The following is a 17,546-nucleotide window of genomic DNA, read 5'->3' as shown; positions in this document are numbered from 1 at the left end:
GAGAGCGGAGGAGCCGGGGCGGGAGAACCGGGGCGGGGACAGAGCTGGGCCGCGGGGAGCGGATTTTAGGGTCGGACCCTGCAGCGGGCCGTAACAAGCGTTCAAACACAGGCGCGGTAAGGCTCCTACGCTCGGGCAGCTTGAAAGGAAGGCTCCGGCAATCGCTGGTGAGGACGCAGACGTTATGAGTGCCGACCTTGGTCTGGTTTGCATTTAAACAGAACTGGTGATGACCTTGACTCCTCAAACCTGTAATACAGCCCCTCTGATCCTGTGAAATGCGCTACGATACAGCTCCCTTCTTGCACCTTGGGTCGCTATCTTAAGAGAAAAACCAAGTTTGGAACGTTCCTGTATTCATCATTGTTTATTCTTTTCCCTTAGTTAAAAACTAACAAATACTTGTAATTCATTACCAAATGGCTCAAGCCAACAGTTTCCCTCAGCTGAATCAAATGCCCATCTGTGCAATGCACCTACCTATATGGTCTTTAAAGAAATACATGCATTGTAAGAAAATAATTTGTCTGATATAAAACTGGATTTATGTTTACACAAGTCTTCCATTTCAACCCAGTTCTAGGTTTCTACATGAACAGGTGGCACATGAGACGATACTGGTAACGGTCACAACGCAGGATTTCAGGAAAAGCACAGATTTAGTTGGGAATTTACAATCCAAGGCAGCAAAACCCATACTTGAATCAAATCATTTTATCTAAGGTTAAAACGAAAACAATTCTTAAATTACTGGCTAGGAGGTAAATATTACCCCTATAACTTTTTTCTAAGAAAGCGGTATAGTTGTTAATTTTACTTTATTTACTAAGTGTGAACATTTTAAGATTAAGTAATAAATATAGAAATAGTGCAAACTCTTGTTTTCAGGAAAAACATAACTTGCATCCAAACAATTTGGAAGCATACTGCTGACTGCTACAATTTGTACGTTGCGTAAAATGCTAAATAAATAGCATTGTCTCATGGTGGGGGGTCAAGAGAGTCAGACAATATTGCTGCCTGCATAAACTCAGTTGCTCCGTTCCCTGCTGTGGGGAGATGGTCTGCTTTCCCACAGTGGACTCGCCCATACTTAGTGACAGAACTCTCTTTCCCATTTTATCAGATCAAAAATAATATGAACACCCTCTCTCACCAGCCAGTTTAGAACAGCATTTATCATGTGAAACTACACTGAGAACACCCAGAAGACAATGCAACAAAACAACTTTACAGAAAATTAAGAACTGTTGACAATTGGCACCAGTGTCCGTAACAAAGACGAAAAGTAGAGTTTGTATTTTAAAATAAGACCCGTCAGTTGTTGTGATGGGTAGCGCACTGACAGCACCAAAGTTCACAGGACGCAGGACTGGCACATTCGATCCTCAGCCGTTTCCTTGCGGGGCCACAGGAGGCAGGGCACAGCAGCAGCGGGTGCGCAACCCCATTTCACACAGCTTGTCAGACCTTAAACTTTGCAATACACATGCTCTTTCTGGGCACTGGAATTACAGAATTGAATTTTGGAGCACCACTATTTGCCTCTTAAGGAAGTCTTGGGAAACAACAACAAATTACACTCGCGAGTGCAGGTGATGATGACTTTCCTGCATGGTAAGTCCCCGTAACGACACAGCTGTGTCTAATGGGCACCGAAGGGGAGAGCTACTCTCTACCCCTCCTCCCCATGCCCTGCTGCACCGACCCTTCACTCCACACTCTCCCCTGGGACCCGTCTCACTTCACAATGATCCTGCTTAGCAATTCAAACCAGGACAAACCCTTTACCTACAAAAATCTAATTTCTGCCATTTCCCTTTTGCTAGAGATAACACACACCTGACTCCCGCCAGGCCGGCTCAGGCCACATAGGACCACAAAGCCCCTGCCGTAACTAAGGGATCTACAGCAGTACCTGGTACCATTCACCTTCTCCAGTTCCCATTTTAATAACAGACTCTCAAGGAAGAGGTTGGATTGCTTCTTTCTTCTTGTCTTTTTAAAAAGTAGGGGTTTTTTTTATGTTAAAGATGTTTAAGTCTACAATAATTCTAATCTTTTAAAAAAAAAAGTTATTTCACTTTAAAATAGGGTTGGGAGAAAAAAAGTAGCAAGACTAAAAGTTTACTGGTTCTTTTCAGCAACCTGCTAATCAGCTGGTATAGCAGTAACATTTCTGACTCGTGTTACAAAATAGCAACATAGATTAGAAAAACTAATCCATCAGTTGCTTCTCCAGTTTGAAAGAGGAGACAGTTATTTAATTTAGGTCACATTTCATCTATATTACTACTGATTTGGAGTTTATGTTTAATTTTGATGTTGTCAAGATCATCTAATGTACTGATAAGCAATCTTCAACCCATCTTTATTAATAACAAGTTTCACTGGCACCTTCAGAAATAGTGAAACAGAATTGCAAAGTAAAAGCCAATTCTAAAACATCTACAAATTTAATTTCCCATATTCTGCACTTGAGAAGTTTTTCCTCAAAGTCAGAAAAGTTAAAAAAAAATCTCTAGGTATGAACAAGATGTGATTAAAGTAAGTGGCCCATCGTTCCAGTAAAGAAACAGAACTGAAGTGCCTCATACACAGTTAATCCAGTGGAGATGATCTGGCTAGGACTGAAAGATGCATCCACCTTCAGCTACAAATCTCTGATACGTTCTTATATTCTTTTTGTGCTTATGCAGAGGTGAAATTGTAAGACTTTTAGTTTGGGGAGTAAAAACAATGTGATTTTATTTAGCTTGACTGATTTTGCTGTACTTGAAACAAGTTGTGAGAATGTGCTCTTGCTGCACCACAGATCACAGCCAGGGGAGATCTACAGCTCCAGCTTTGTCTTTCCACCACCAACCGTCAAGGGTGACACTCAGAGGGGAGAAGGGAAGAGACAGAGGAACAGGGTTCAGTGCCCAAGGAAGCACTTGGTCACACTGTCCTCTTCTGGACACATTCTTACTCCTTATGTCATGTAGACATTTTGTACACACCCATGTCCCCTCCAGTCAGTCAAAAGTTGGTATTGATTCACTTTTTCCCTGAAACATACAGTAACAAAAGATCCACAACCCCTTCTGGGAGTTTGGAACACAAAGCTCAGGATGCAATGCCTCCAATATTGACAAGGCAAGAAACAGAATGGAAAAGAAAATCATGTACCTTTCAAAGGTATTTTTAATATTTTTCTTTTAATAATGATGTACGATATACATCCAACAATGTCCAAGTGCCCTCTCTCTAGGCGTACAGTACACTTGCTGTACATCACTAAGGCACTCAGGCGGGAAGTAATTTTTGATAAATGCAATGGGAATGTTTCCACTACACAACATCAGTAATAAATTTCTGTAGCAGCTCTACCACAGGATTTAGCTTGTTTGATTTATGTGACAGCAAGTCGTACACGAACTCACTGGGAATTTGGCAAGTTTGTCATCACCAAATCACTTTCAAAGGCACTGATCATCTTTTCTTACCCCTAGCTGGGAATAGTCACATTTTTTCCACTGATTTTGAAATTGAACGTTCAAATTTTAGTGACACAGAGGAACCAACACTATCAATTCATTCCCTCAAAATAACAACCGCCTTCCGAAGGCCTGCATGCCCTCTACTTTTGAAACCTGTCTTTGTGTGCTAGCTGCTGCGCTGTCCCGTTTACATCTTCAGGACTCAAGGCTTAGAGTATTGTGCGTTACTCTTAAGTCCTACCTTACAGCAATTTTTCATCAAGAAAGTACCTTGCATGTAAATCAAGCAGTGGAAATAAATTAAACAAATGTAATTTGTTTATAAAAATATTTTCTTATAAATCTTTAAAGCTTATAAAAGCCAGAAAATACATTTAAAAGAATCTCTGAAACATTTCGTCCTTTGAGGTGTGGTTACAGTTCAGAAAGTGAGAAGAAACAAAGCCCACAAACACTTTACATTTATCTTCCCACAAGGAATGCCATAGTGCAACACACTTAACCTACAAGTCAAAATGCCTTTGACATCCTTCCCCGGGTCGACTCCTTGTGTCAGATCATTTCTGTTTGAAAATAAAGATTGGAACTTAGCTGACAATGCTGCTGTTTAGATAGACATGGCACAATTAGCTTTTCCATAGTTACTATATGGAAATTCAGATGTTGGTTATACCAGCAGCCATGACTTTGAAGCTAAAGCTCGGGGATATGTATGTAGTACATAGGTGCCATTTTTTAACAATCACTCTCTGAACTTACATTTTCATATTGGGAGGGCAAGTGGTATCACATACAAACATACCACCGTCCCAGCCACCCATTTTTTCAGTGATGTGGTATTTAAAAATACCTATATTCCTGTTTATTGATTATGGGATACATCTTTGTAATAAAACTAAAATGACCTTGCTAGTCCATCCAATATTTAAATTGCATCAATTGGTCCTCTTGCACTTCCACGAAGACTGTCCTTCGTCCTGCAGCTTTTTAAATTTTGGCCCAAGTAGGAACCACCAGCCAAATCCCAGAATGACACAAATGACGGATTCCACGTAGTAACCATCGAAGGTAGTAACACAGGAACCACCAGCTTTTGTGCAGAGCTGAAAAAGAGAAGCAGAAGTTGATGCATTAAGTATTCTCTGGGAGATAGAGAAACACAGACTTTTAGAAAGTAGGCATTAGATATACACTGTTTTTTACTTGCTCTTGGTTATGACTAAATATATTTACTCTTCCTTGTTTCTTATGGAGTTAGTAAGAGAGGCTTTTGAGCTTACCATCAGTATGAAAAGTAATGAAACTGTTATAAAACATTTGGGAAATGGAACGTATTGGCCCAAGGGGCTAACTCTAGAAAACAGAAACTGTCCAGCTGTCTCATGCTGGCCCGGAGGTGCAATCACTGTTCTTAATCCCATGAAGAAAGATTTTTTCTCTTCCCAGCCATCCAAAATGCTTCTTTAGAAATTATATCCTTGCATCTCACCACACTGAATCTGCAAATGGACAGTACAAAATGCTGTGTATTTCTGGGAATGTTTTTTAATTGCAGAACTGGAAGACAAGAACTCCAGCATTTAAAGGGTAAGTGTATAACACACAATTGTTTCTGCTATTGCTCAGCTTTCAATACTGCTATAATCCCAAGATAAATCAATCCTCTGAGTTGAGGTTCTGCCAGCATTTTCATTATTCTGAGACATACCAAGACCAGATTAGGAATAAGAAGGGAGTGGTGGTGGAACATTACCAACAGGGAGGATGTGAAAAAAAGATCAGAGGAGTGAGGTGAAGGAGGAAGGACTTAAGTTCATAGAATCATAGAATCATTAAGGTTGGAAAAGACCTCTAAGATCACTGAGTCCAACCATCAACCCAACACCACCATGCCCACTAAACCATGTCCCTAAGCGCCTCATCTACACGTCTTTTAAATACTTCCAGGGATGGTGACTCAACCACTTCCCTGGGCAGCCGGTTCCAATGTTTAACCACTCTTTCAGCAAAGACATTTTTCCTCACATCCAATCTAAACCTCCCCTGGCGCAACTTGAGGCCATTTCCTCTCGTCCTTTCGCCAGTTACTTGGGAGAAGAGACCGACACCCACCTCGCTACAACCTCCTTTCAGGTAGTTGTAGAGTTCAGTAGAGGCCCAGGCACAGGGAACCTAATTAGTGGCAAGCCAATGAGAGACAGGCTGAAAAAGCACACACTGCGGAAGCAGTTTCCCCTCTGCAACTAGTAAAAACTGCAACTCCAGTTCAAACAAGTCAGGTTTGACTCCTAGAACACTTTGATTATTTAGAGAATCTCCACATCCCAAAGAGTCCCGGCATTCAAGAGTGAAATATATCTCAGTCATGAGTACGGGGAAAAAAAAAAACCACCAAAAACCCCCCAAACATTTCCACCCTTCCAAACAGTCGTGTTAAAACTTCTCATTTGCTCATGAGGAGATGAATTTGAAACCTTGCTTTCCAGGCAGTTTTGTGTCCTGTTGTTTGATCTGTGTACAGTAGCACAGCACGTTCTTTGTTCTCTGCCACAGGGCTCCCTAGAACTGGGAAGGCAGCCAGTCACACCGCTCAATTTCACATGGAAAGTGAAGATCAAAGACAGAGAGCAAAGTAACATCACAGAAGAAAGTATCAAGGAATCCAGATAGGAAGCCTGCAGAAAGACAGAAGGAACAAAAACCTACCACAAAACTTAAGGGACTTGAGGGACAGACAGCCTGCCAAGAAGAGAGCGCCTAATTACACAACTCTGAACTTAGCAAGGTTTACTCTCAAAAATGTAACCACAGCCTCCTTACACTGCAGAGAATGCGGCACCAATCTAGTGCTTCTACCACCAGCTTTTCATCTCATTCCTTGGTGCATCCAAGGAATGGACAACTACTCTGCAACTGCAAATCTTTACCAAAGATGTTAGTTATTAAGATAAAAGCAGACTTAATTTTATCAGACAGGAAAATTAGCTCAATTAGTGGGAAATTTTAAGCATAAGCTATGGACTATGAAGGTTTTCAAAGGTGAAAACAATACTAAGAGAAGCCATTTCATCAATAAATAATTGAACAGAGACCTTCACAGCCTCCAAAACTTACTTCTGCAGCAACTGGCGTTCCACAGGTCTGTTCCTGAGCCCCTGCACACCCTTTCACCGTGAGTGGGTCCACAAGCCAGAGGGCAACGGTGGAAGGCCAGTTTCCTCCCAGATTCGACACAGTATTTAGGAGTGTCATGTAGGTTCCTCCAATCAGCGGATCGCTGACTTTGGCGTTGAAAGCCATTATTGCAACATACATGCTATACAGCGTGATCTATAGAAGACGTAAGAAAACCCACAGGACAGTAAGGCCTCCCCAGTTACAGACAATGACAACTAAAAGCCCTAACATAAAAACCGTTCTAAGAGATTACTTGAAGTTAGCAACATTGACTGAAAAATAATCCCAACAGGTTAAAATTGTACAAGAGTGAAATTACTTCTGCAGTCTGTCTCTACTAACACCAAGAAGTAACCTTGCCACTTGTCTCCAGTCATGCTCAAATGGACCCAGCCTCACATGCATTGGAATGACTCAGGTTATCAAACTGAAGTATGTAAGGCCAGATAAAATAGCATATAAAAATAACACTTTTGCATTTAAAATCAAGTCTCAAGGCATTGCATACTTTTTAGTTCTGATCCAAAGCCCAGTTGGTATCAGGCATTTGTTTTCCAGGCCTTTGGATCAGATCCATTAGGACGTTCCTCCAAAACCAATAAAGTATTTTTTCTAGGACCAGGATCACATAACTTTATGGATCTGCACAATAAGCACAATCATCATGCCTACGAAACACAGTCAGAATGCTGGGATTTCTCCAACTCCACCATGCTGTTGAGCTGCTGGTTTTGAAGAAAAAAAATCTGGGAAACAAAAGCAGATCTGGTCGACTAAAAAGTAACTTCATAGAAGATGTTCAACAGAGCACATGGAAGAGGGAGAAATAATATTGGCAAGAGTATCAAAAGTAAATATAGCCATAAAGCCCAACAGGTCAGACTTAGAGGAATTCTAGTGCAACTAAGGACAAAAGCAGATAACAGCATTTATAGTCCTCTCCTTGATTGATATGAAATACCCTCCTGTCCCCCTCCCCTTCGCACATATAGTATATGTTACCTGATGTAAAGCATAACTCAACAATACTACAATATAGTAGTAGACAGGAAATCCTCCTTCCTGTTTTACTTTAGGAGTCCACCATACCAAAAAAGCAAATTCCAGACCAAGCAGTAATCTGGAGGAATAAGAAAGATCATTTGTAATTCAAGTAATTCTCCCCATGTGTCTCCTTGATACAAAGCAACTATTGAACATTTATACATACAGAATACATTAAAATAGTTTATATGTAAATTGTTAAAAGTATTTCTATCTTAGCTAGAATTAGATATTAAATATTTGACAAGCACTGAAATTGTAAACATTTTATACCTAAACAATTCTGTCTTGCACATAAACATAATTCACTACCAGATCTCCTATACTAGCTTTCTCCCCTGCCCCTTCAAACAGAAATTTATTTTTTGTAGAAAGCAACGCACAAGGTATCTAACCAAACTCAGCTGGAGCAAGATCTACTCTTTTTTTTTTTTGTGAAAACATACATAGTTGCATAAGAACACGTTAAAGTAACGGCTACCTGTTACAGATATGTCACATGATTTATTGAGCAACAGCATTAGGTAATTTGCTGGATTCACTGGTTTTAGAATTCCATAAGCAAACTCCTATATAAAACACTTAATACAGAAATGAAACATCTCCTTGTCTGCATCAAAATAATTCAGCTTCTTTTACTCCGTTACCTCAGTAAAGCATACATCCAGTAGATGCACCAAATGACTTGTCAATGTGTTCTGCCACTCTTACACTGGGAAGCACATGTAATTTTACAGATACAGTCCCGGATCTAGTCAGAATGATTCATGAATAAGGAACTATTGACACTGGAGCAGGAGTACTGCTCTAATGCTGGAGCAGGAGTACTGCTCTATTGCTCTTTTATATGCATCTTAAAAACACTTCAGGTTCTGCTTTCTTACGTGTGTTACTACATGAATCATCTTCAAGGCACAAGACAGAGACAGTTCAACTTACTATGAGAATTCTGACATACTTTCTTGTATCTGTAAGAGTTACACAAGAAATCCTATACTTGATCTGAATACGCAAGTTACTATGTTTTTGTCAAACAAGATTTGTTTGTTTTTACCTAAAAGGCATAGCTTTGTAAAACGTGTTCAGTGGCTGGGGGCCTGCTGTGTATTTGCTGATAATCAGAGGCAATATTATCTGTAAAGGAACCATTGGAACCGCTAGCAGAGCTAAGTGCTCTTTTGGGACGCCCTCTTCCACCAGTTTGAGTCCTGTTACAGCATCTGCTGCTGAAAATCCAACCTGCAATATAAGTTAGACAAAATAAACTGGGGAAAGCAGTGATATTTTGGCTAGAAATTCAGTTTACTCCGTATTAAGTAAATTGAGAAATGTGACAGAGTACAATTCACTTTTGTCTCTCACTTGATTTCCTAATCCTTTCTGAAACACGTTCTACAGTTGCACACTATTCTTGTCATCAGTGCCACAACTATACCAAGAACATTAAACACAGCAATGATATTCATGCTCATGCCTTAATTGCTGTCGGTATCCACGAAGGCCAACAAGAAGCCGTGGAAACCTAGTTTGTAGGGAGTTGCAGATTCTGAGAATAGCATTTAGGTTAAAAGAAACATTTGCTGTACTTTTAATTGCAGACTACACAAACAGCCTGTTTAAAAATGTTTAAAAACAGATTACTTTAATACTAGATTGCAATCAAACTTCTCTTTAATGCTTGTGTAAACACTTACAAAAGCTCAAACAAGTGTTTTCTGTTGTACAACCTTACTTAGCACAAAGATACAAGCTATTTTGTTCCAAATTTCATGTGAAAATTTGGAACTCTGATGACAACCGCTAGCAAAACTAAGAAATAAGTTACACCACAGGGACTCAGAAACCTTTCAGACACTCATATCATCAGTATCTAACAATTCATATATGTATTTACTTACTTTTGCTGTGAGAATCAAGAGACAGAAAGTAAGAACTGCCGGCATCTTGATTATTGAGAATAGCAGCCTGTATGTATCAGTGATGCCTTTTGTTTCTTCTTTTGTTGGTGTTAGTTCCTTGTTTTCCTTTTTCAAAAGGGCAACCAGTGTAGTGGTAATTAAAAAGACAGCGCCCCAGAAAAACAGGAAATCTAGAGGGAAAAAAATTTTAAAAAATCTTTCTAGCAGCCACCATCAACACTTCATTAACAATTCACCGAGTATCTAAAATGCAGTTATTTTGCAACAATATAAACCTAATAATAAAAAATTGCATAAAAACATCATTGACCCCCCTAAAAACGAGCAACAAAAGCAAACCACAAACACACAGCTACATACAGTAACTGACATAGCTCTTCCCTGCCCCTCACTCTGTAACTACATGTTTGCTTGTGATCTGAGACAGAAGCGCAGCAGCAAACCGGATCACTTCCCCGGTGTTCTGTGTATTATTACCACAATGAGCATGTTGGAGGAGAAACAGAAATAAAAATTAAAATGTTGAAGGGTTACACACACAGTCACCAAAAGCTGGAGGAAAAAACACATTTAATAGTTAGAAGACGGGGAAAAAACTTCAGAGGAAGAAGTCATTCACAACTCTCCAGTTGATTCACTGTGCAGTCATGTAACTATTCTGTGCCTCAATTCTATACTCCCTATATAATATCTATCTACCATCCGAAGGAAACAAAGATTTGTACTTATGAGTGTAAAGATGTCCTGATGAAAGCTCTTACGCAGTCGTCAAGTAAAGAGTCACTCAAATATGTCTGTTTTAAGTTGCTATTATACTTGCTAACTCTTAAGTGCTCTATTTTAAGCAGATATAATATTTGCTAAATTGTGGATTTGAAGGCAGCAATAGTAAAAACACACCAATATTTTACAGCAAGTACTTTTTGAGTTAGTGAATGGATTAATCTAAGATAATCCTATCCTCTACCTTTACGAAAGAGGCAAGAAAAGACTCAGTAACATGCAGAGGGTAAGACAGAAGTAGCCTTTTATCTTCCTGGTCATGAGCAACTCCAGGAGCCTCATGTGACTTGAAAGTAAGCAGCGAGGGCTGGTGAAAGGGCAAAGACATTGCGAAGGTTTAGGCAATTATTAGTTGCTTCTTGTGCACAGGAAGAGAACAAGCACAACAAGCATGGAAGAAAACATTAAAAGACCACTTTAGCTATATCCTAGCACTCTCAGTGTAAAAGAATAAAAGGCATTTCAAACCATTTTCTGCTGCTTCCACATCAGTTGCTTTTACCTTTCCTAAAGAAAAGGAGAGAAGATCTCATAACCAAGGCTGTCAGATTGCTCTCTCCTCTGTTAAAAAATACATGTTCAGGGTACCTTTTTTAAGTAAAAGATGAGTTTTCAGAGAGTCATGCTAATCACAGCTACTGTCTACAAAAGACATACAGGAGTGGTACTCTAACAATAGCACTAAGCATTATCACCGCAGTGAGAGACCTACAGTGCGAGGATGGGAATAGAAATAGCTTTGAGCATCATCACGTGAATACTCCTGATCAGGTCAGCCCTGTCAGCTGCAATACAGCAATGGCTGGATTAGAAAAAAAAAAAAGCAGCTATATAGACCACTAACAGGCTACAAGCAAAAGAACTTCAAAGTTCTAGCATAAAGTTTCTGGTGCCACCAGTGCTGCCTGGCCCCATCCCTATTTTGTCTCTGTCTCTATGCTATTACTAGCAAAATAAACCATTGTGTTGGGGCAAAGCAAACTTTTGAACTACAGCAGGGACAGACCAGGCTTGAAAATAACCATCAATGAGGTGTGCATGGCGGGACAGGTGTTTCATCACAACAGCTTTAAGTAATTCTAAAGCTACACATCTCTTCCCAGGAAAAAGGGCACGCCACAGTCACTGGCCCAGGTAAGTTTGGGCTACCTTGAAGGGGCACCTGCTTCCTGCACTTGCGCTTTACTTCTCTTCCTTCACGTTGGGACAGACATACATGCAACTGCATGGCAAACAATTAATGCTGTTGCTTGTCAACAACTTGAAGTTGACTTGGGATCTTGAAGTGTTGACTTGTTTTTATACCTAAACAATTCTGTCTTGCACATAAACATAATTCACTACCAGATCTCCTATACTAGCTTTCTCCCCTGCCCCTTCAAACAGAAATTTATTTTTTGTAGAAAGCAACGCACAAGGTATCTAACCAAACTCAGCTGGAGCAAGATCTACTCTTTTTTTTTTTTGTGAAAACATACATAGTTGCATAAGAACACGTTAAAGTAACGGCTACCTGTTACAGATATGTCACATGATTTATTGAGCAACAGCATTAGGTAATTTGCTGGATTCACTGGTTTTAGAATTCCATAAGCAAACTCCTATATAAAACACTTAATACAGAAATGAAACATCTCCTTGTCTGCATCAAAATAATTCAGCTTCTTTTACTCCGTTACCTCAGTAAAGCATACATCCAGTAGATGCACCAAATGACTTGTCAATGTGTTCTGCCACTCTTACACTGGGAAGCACATGTAATTTTACAGATACAGTCCCGGATCTAGTCAGAATGATTCATGAATAAGGAACTATTGACACTGGAGCAGGAGTACTGCTCTAATGCTGTTGTATATGCATCTTAAAAACACTTCAGGTTCTGCTTTCTTACGTGTGTTACTACATGAATCATCTTCAAGGCACAAGACAGAGACAGTTCAACTTACTATGAGAATTCTGACATACTTTCTTGTATCTGTAAGAGTTACACAAGAAATCCTATACTTGATCTGAATACGCAAGTTACTATGTTTTTGTCAAACAAGATTTGTTTGTTTTTACCTAAAAGGCATAGCTTTGTAAAACGTGTTCAGTGGCTGGGGGCCTGCTGTGTATTTGCTGATAATCAGAGGCAATATTATCTGTAAAGGAACCATTGGAACCGCTAGCAGAGCTAAGTGCTCTTTTGGGACGCCCTCTTCCACCAGTTTGAGTCCTGTTACAGCATCTGCTGCTGAAAATCCAACCTGCAATATAAGTTAGACAAAATAAACTGGGGAAAGCAGTGATATTTTGGCTAGAAATTCAGTTTACTCCGTATTAAGTAAATTGAGAAACGTGACAGAGTACAATTCACTTTTGTCTCTCACTTGATTTCCTAATCCTTTCTGAAACACGTTCTACAGTTGCACACTATTCTTGTCATCAGTGCCACAACTATACCAAGAACATTAAACACAGCAATGATATTCATGCTCATGCCTTAATTGCTGTCGGTATCCACGAAGGCCAACAAGAAGCCGTGGAAACCTAGTTTGTAGGGAGTTGCAGATTCTGAGAATAGCATTTAGGTTAAAAGAAACATTTGCTGTACTTTTAATTGCAGACTACACAAACAGCCTGTTTAAAAATGTTTAAAAACAGATTACTTTAATACTAGATTGCAATCAAACTTCTCTTTAATGCTTGTGTAAACACTTACAAAAGCTCAAACAAGTGTTTTCTGTTGTACAACCTTACTTAGCACAAAGATACAAGCTATTTTGTTCCAAATTTCATGTGAAAATTTGGAACTCTGATGACAACCGCTAGCAAAACTAAGAAATAAGTTACACCACAGGGACTCAGAAACCTTTCAGACACTCATATCATCAGTATCTAACAATTCATATATGTATTTACTTACTTTTGCTGTGAGAATCAAGAGACAGAAAGTAAGAACTGCCGGCATCTTGATTATTGAGAATAGCAGCCTGTATGTATCAGTGATGCCTTTTGTTTCTTCTTTTGTTGGTGTTAGTTCCTTGTTTTCCTTTTTCAAAAGGGCAACCAGTGTAGTGGTAATTAAAAAGACAGCGCCCCAGAAAAACAGGAAATCTAGAGGGAAAAAAATTTTAAAAAATCTTTCTAGCAGCCACCATCAACACTTCATTAACAATTCACCGAGTATCTAAAATGCAGTTATTTTGCAACAATATAAACCTAATAATAAAAAATTGCATAAAAACATCATTGACCCCCCTAAAAACGAGCAACAAAAGCAAACCACAAACACACAGCTACATACAGTAACTGACATAGCTCTTCCCTGCCCCTCACTCTGTAACTACATGTTTGCTTGTGATCTGAGACAGAAGCGCAGCAGCAAACCGGATCACTTCCCCGGTGTTCTGTGTATTATTACCACAATGAGCATGTTGGAGGAGAAACAGAAATAAAAATTAAAATGTTGAAGGGTTACACACACAGTCACCAAAAGCTGGAGGAAAAAACACATTTAATAGTTAGAAGACGGGGAAAAAACTTCAGAGGAAGAAGTCATTCACAACTCTCCAGTTGATTCACTGTGCAGTCATGTAACTATTCTGTGCCTCAATTCTATACTCCCTATATAATATCTATCTACCATCCGAAGGAAACAAAGATTTGTACTTATGAGTGTAAAGATGTCCTGATGAAAGCTCTTACGCAGTCGTCAAGTAAAGAGTCACTCAAATATGTCTGTTTTAAGTTGCTATTATACTTGCTAACTCTTAAGTGCTCTATTTTAAGCAGATATAATATTTGCTAAATTGTGGATTTGAAGGCAGCAATAGTAAAAACACACCAATATTTTACAGCAAGTACTTTTTGAGTTAGTGAATGGATTAATCTAAGATAATCCTATCCTCTACCTTTACGAAAGAGGCAAGAAAAGACTCAGTAACATGCAGAGGGTAAGACAGAAGTAGCCTTTTATCTTCCTGGTCATGAGCAACTCCAGGAGCCTCATGTGACTTGAAAGTAAGCAGCGAGGGCTGGTGAAAGGGCAAAGACATTGCGAAGGTTTAGGCAATTATTAGTTGCTTCTTGTGCACAGGAAGAGAACAAGCACAACAAGCATGGAAGAAAACATTAAAAGACCACTTTAGCTATATCCTAGCACTCTCAGTGTAAAAGAATAAAAGGCATTTCAAACCATTTTCTGCTGCTTCCACATCAGTTGCTTTTACCTTTCCTAAAGAAAAGGAGAGAAGATCTCATAACCAAGGCTGTCAGATTGCTCTCTCCTCTGTTAAAAAATACATGTTCAGGGTACCTTTTTTAAGTAAAAGATGAGTTTTCAGAGAGTCATGCTAATCACAGCTACTGTCTACAAAAGACATACAGGAGTGGTACTCTAACAATAGCACTAAGCATTATCACCGCAGTGAGAGACCTACAGTGCGAGGATGGGAATAGAAATAGCTTTGAGCATCATCACGTGAATACTCCTGATCAGGTCAGCCCTGTCAGCTGCAATACAGCAATGGCTGGATTAGAAAAAAAAAAAAGCAGCTATATAGACCACTAACAGGCTACAAGCAAAAGAACTTCAAAGTTCTAGCATAAAGTTTCTGGTGCCACCAGTGCTGCCTGGCCCCATCCCTATTTTGTCTCTGTCTCTATGCTATTACTAGCAAAATAAACCATTGTGTTGGGGCAAAGCAAACTTTTGAACTACAGCAGGGACAGACCAGGCTTGAAAATAACCATCAATGAGGTGTGCATGGCGGGACAGGTGTTTCATCACAACAGCTTTAAGTAATTCTAAAGCTACACATCTCTTCCCAGGAAAAAGGGCACGCCACAGTCACTGGCCCAGGTAAGTTTGGGCTGCCTTGAAGGGGCACCTGCTTCCTGCACTTGCGCTTTACTTCTCTTCCTTCACGTTGGGACAGACATACATGCAACTGCATGGCAAACAATTAATGCTGTTGCTTGTCAACAACTTGAAGTTGACTTGGGATCTTGAAGTGTTGACTCCTAGCATTGGCGCTCAGCTATGACAAAAGCATTCAGAGATCTGAACTGGTAGAAAACTATTCACCTTTTCAAACTGTAAAGTTTTCTGCTGCTTTAACTGCCCAAACCGGCCCACCATGAGCCCCATTACAACCAGCGCTAGGACCAGAGAGCCACTCCCCTCAGTTCAGTGAGCAGGTTTACAATACTGCTGTACAGCTGCCTCAAGAGAAACGTGGACACAGCAAATTGTGACATACAGTCACATGAACAAGGGAACAGAAATTTCTTGCGGCCAGTTTTACCACCCAAAAAAACATATCCTGCAACTATAGTGTCAAAGCTATTTGCTTTTCTTACTCCACCCAGGTTAGTACTCTAGGACAAGTTAAACAGGTTGCATTGGTGTTTTTTGGTTTTGGGATAAATCACACACACACCCCCCAAAGACAGCACTCTTGTAATAGTAACAAAGCCATTTATACAAACAGTACTGAGAAAAAAACAAGACAACAAAAAACCTGGATAGTGGAGGTAAGTACAGCCAAACCAAGCTCTCTTAACTACACTAGTGATTTGCAAGTTGCATCAGCACTAAAAGACATCAGTCTGCCACGGGAGCAAGAGGGAAGAGACACACCAGCACTGACGAACTACACAGTAAGGGAGAACAAAGGAAAGCAATAAACCAGCAGGGTTACTTTGAGGACTACTCTATGCTTGTTGACATATAGACCAGACATAGGGTTATCAACAGGAAGGAAAGAGAAGGACTAGTCAGCAGTCGTGATAGCTGCGCAGACAAAATAAGTACAGCAGTCTTGGAAACTGATATCCTAATTTATCATTGAGATAGGTACAGGATAGAAAGTGAAAACTAGCCTTTAAACAACAATTCAACTCAGTTTTGGCATACCTTTTCTCTTACATGATATAGGCAGAGCAATCAATGTAAGAGAGGGAAAAGAAACTAAAACCATGAGAATTTACTCTTCATTGCTAGCCATGGTCACTTTGAGACGGCAACCACAAGTGGTGCCAGTTTTTCCTGTCCTCCCATAAGCTGAGCTGGCTAAACTCAACCTTGCAAACAAAACATGCATTTTAAGCATCTTCTGGGTAATACACCTAACATCAACCACCACACACAACCTTTCTGAAAAAAACCCAAACAACCCAAAAACCACCAAACAGAAGACAACCCTACACTAACAGCTAGTTAGGGTTGGATTACCAGACTCCATTTAATTTATTAAAGAGAAAACAAAATCCCCCTTAATTTACTACAATAAGGCCTTCCTTCAGAAATTGGCTATGTGGTCAACCCTGAACGCTTGTCATTTCTACTGCTGTGAACAACACCATCTCGGAAGAATCAATTTTTTTTTTTTTTTATTTCCCCTTTCCTTCCTCCCAGATGTTCTTAAAAGACCTCTTTAAAAAGAGGCAAAGCTTTTGGGGTTTTTGGGCTTTTTAAAACAATAATCTATTCCATTGTCAATAAACTAGGGGGGGGGTGGGAATTGTCTCCAAAGTGCTTAAGTCAGCCAAGATAATGACAAGGCAGGTTTCCCACACTGTTAAGCCCAGAGAAGCTGGAAGTTCAGTGCATATAGCAGCAGACTCCACCAGCCTCCAGGCAGGCTGTGCTTGTTCATGGGCAGGGGACAAACCAAGCCTGCCCAGTTCGCAGCACCAAACCACCGCTCCCTCTGAATGGACCTTTGGTCCAGGCTCAGGGAGGAAGCATCCCCATCCCAGCATCAGCAAGCACAGGCCGGCAGTCCCCAGGCAGTACCTGAGAGGGTAACAATCCCTTGGGGCTGGGGCTGGAACCGCAGGTACTTGTTGCAGAAGGAGGCCGACTCGAGGGCCAGGAAGAGGACATTGCCCAGGAAGTAGCCAGCCGTCTGGCCCACGGAGTTGCAGGTGGAGGCATAGCCCACATTCTCCCTGGACAACATGGTCAGGGCCCAGCCGTCCACCGCAATGTCCTGCGTCGCCGCCAGAAACTCGAAGAGGAAGAAAGTCACAGTGAGGGCCACCACGTCGGGGCCCCGGCCCTCCCCGTCGCCCAGCAGCACGTCCACCTGGGTGGACATGTAGATCATGAAGAGCCCCAGGACGTACTGCGTAGGCACCAGCCAGGACTTGCGGC

General features: G+C 40.5%; 2 protein-coding genes across 2 annotated transcripts in view; both read right to left on the bottom strand.

The window, feature by feature from the left end:
• Nucleotides 1–1,948, bottom strand: part of LOC103925304 (chromosome unknown open reading frame, human C3orf33) — a 6,851-nt gene extending 4,903 nt beyond the window's left edge. Inside the window, exon 1 of the mRNA XM_009334000.1 lies at nt 1,919–1,948. Within this exon, the coding sequence (XP_009332275.1) occupies nt 1,919–1,948 (30 nt within the window). The remainder of the gene's footprint in view (nt 1–1,918) is intronic.
• A 2,087-nt stretch (nt 1,949–4,035) lies between these two features.
• The window catches only part of SLC33A1 (solute carrier family 33 (acetyl-CoA transporter), member 1), a 22,205-nt gene continuing 8,694 nt past the window's right edge, over nt 4,036–17,546 (bottom strand). The window contains exons 3-8 of the mRNA XM_009333999.1: nt 17,187–17,538; nt 13,311–13,501; nt 12,467–12,651; nt 7,662–7,779; nt 6,597–6,812; nt 4,036–4,585 (exon numbers count right to left, since the gene is read on the bottom strand). Coding sequence (XP_009332274.1) covers nt 4,418–4,585; nt 6,597–6,812; nt 7,662–7,779; nt 12,467–12,651; nt 13,311–13,501; nt 17,187–17,538 — 1,230 coding nt within the window. The 3' untranslated portion in view covers nt 4,036–4,417. The remainder of the gene's footprint in view (nt 4,586–6,596; nt 6,813–7,661; nt 7,780–12,466; nt 12,652–13,310; nt 13,502–17,186; nt 17,539–17,546) is intronic.

Source organism: Pygoscelis adeliae, unplaced genomic scaffold, assembly GCF_000699105.1.
Source record: "Pygoscelis adeliae isolate BGI_AS28 unplaced genomic scaffold, ASM69910v1 Scaffold241, whole genome shotgun sequence".
In the NCBI taxonomy this organism is placed as follows: Eukaryota; Metazoa; Chordata; class Aves; order Sphenisciformes; family Spheniscidae; genus Pygoscelis; species Pygoscelis adeliae.
Note: the sequence above shows the minus strand (reverse complement) of the source record. Positions and strands in the feature narration are given on the sequence as shown.